The sequence below is a fragment of the Rhagoletis zephyria genome, unplaced genomic scaffold (assembly GCF_001687245.7).
Source record: "Rhagoletis zephyria isolate East Lansing unplaced genomic scaffold, Rhagoletis_zephyria_1.1 Rzeph_scaffold_34014, whole genome shotgun sequence".
Classification (NCBI taxonomy): domain Eukaryota; kingdom Metazoa; phylum Arthropoda; class Insecta; order Diptera; family Tephritidae; genus Rhagoletis; species Rhagoletis zephyria.
Window position 1 is genome coordinate 248 of NW_016191069.1, and position 1,821 is coordinate 2,068.

General features: G+C 44.8%; 1 protein-coding gene across 1 annotated transcript; it reads left to right on the plus strand.

Moving 5' to 3' along the window:
* Positions 1 to 318: 318 nt before the first annotated feature.
* On the plus strand, positions 319 to 1,303 carry LOC108354194 (uncharacterized). Its single transcript, XM_017605385.1, is given in 2 exon segments — positions 319 to 707; positions 709 to 1,303. Coding segments are annotated over 2 exon segments (732 nt in total). The 5' UTR covers positions 319 to 506; the 3' UTR covers positions 1,240 to 1,303.
* Positions 1,304 to 1,821: the final 518 nt, after the last annotated feature.

Here is a 1,821-nt window from a genome sequence, read left to right on the forward strand (position 1 = left end):
TTAAAAAATTTACCAGTATATGTACATACATCACTGAACTGCCATGGGCATGCAGCATGCAACACCTCTTCTTCGCTGACGCTGTCCACAACAATACAACAACAGTCCAATGCGATTCTCCCTGGAGCTTTCAGGCATTGGCCGGTCGAATGTAGAAATTGAGCTAAAAGAAAAACTAAAAAAAAGAAGCACAATCCAGACACACAAATTGACGAAAACCAAAAGCGAAACAAGCAAAGTAACTTTAGAATGATAAGGAGTAGGCGCATTCTTGGCAGGGAAACAAGAACATGTTGCATCAACAGACATACTAAAAACGCATGCAGGTATATAGGACTGCCCATATATCAATGTATTTGTGTGTTGATTGAGCGCATATAAAAGGGCCCACAACCTTCGGAGTTAGCATCAGAACTCAAGCAAGCGAGTGCTAGTGAACATCCATTAGTAGCGCTTCCTAGTCCACAGTCATTTTAATTTGCAGTCAGCAAACGATCTTAATCGAGATGAAAGTCGCCATGCTTACTTTTGCATTCGGGATATTCGCAGTAGTGTCCTGTACCAGTGCTAGCAGTAATGCTGTAACTTACATCACTACACCGCTCTTACGCGCCTATCCGTATGTCTATAATGCCCATAACACCCAGGACGGCTTGGGACAATATGCTTACGGCTACGCAGAGCCTCACTCGGCCAAACAAGAGGTGCGTTCGCTAGACGGCATNGCGTTCGCTAGACGGCATTACACGTGGTTCGTATAGTTATCGTGACGCCGCAGGAAAGTTACAAACCGTAGATTATACCGCCGATGACAATGGTTTCCGTGTGGCCGCCACCAATTTACCTCGTGCCGCAGCCGCAGAGCAATTGCAACAACACCAGCAGCCCTTTCGTGCGCAAGAAACGTCAAATGGAGTTCCCCTTGCCGCCGATGTTGCAGCAGCCCGTTACATTCACGCTTCAGCTCATCGGGAGGCTTTACTGCGCTTGGGAGCGAGGGGTAACCCTAGTGGCAAATCCGCTGCAGCTAGGTCAGATACTGGGTATATACAATTGCCTCAGCCCGTGGATGATACAGTTGCCGTGGCCGCTGCAAAGGCAGATCATCTTAGACGACACGCACAGGAGAAACAATTACACGAACTTATTCATCAAGGGCGAGATATTAGCCCCATATCGAATATTATAACTCCAAGTATTTACCGTTACGGTTACCCATTGAGGTACCATTACTATTAGAAATATTTTCGAGATTCGACAAGTAATGTACCTAAGGTTGTTTAATAAAGAGATATTTTGTGAAAAAAATAGCTGTACATCCATTAAAAGAGGACTTATCATTAGAATATGATTAATAATAAAATTTTGGCGCTTATGCTTTTGCTAAGTATTTAGCCGAGCTTCCTCTCCATTTTATGGTATGCTATTTTTCGTGTTTTCTTGTTTGGCACTACAACCGTTTGTCGGTTTGGGCCAAGATCTAAAAATTTTGCGAATTGCCTCTCCCCTTTGCGGATTTGTGCCAGTTTTTCATCCCAAGTCCAAGTGCAGGCACGTCCTTCTGCATTTGGTCCTTCCATTATATTCCTGGGCGCCCTTTCTTTCGTTGTCTACCCGAGGGTGCCGAGTCGATCGATCTTTCCACCGGAGCCTCGTCATAAATCGTTACGGCATGTCTCAAAGCCTTCTCATCTCCCATGTTTCTGTGCCGTATAAAAGGACGAGAAGTTTGGTTAGATTCTAGTCATATTTAGAAATGAGAACACCACTTACTTACGTTTTCGTTATGGCAATGCATTGTACGATCCCGGGAGTTTCGGG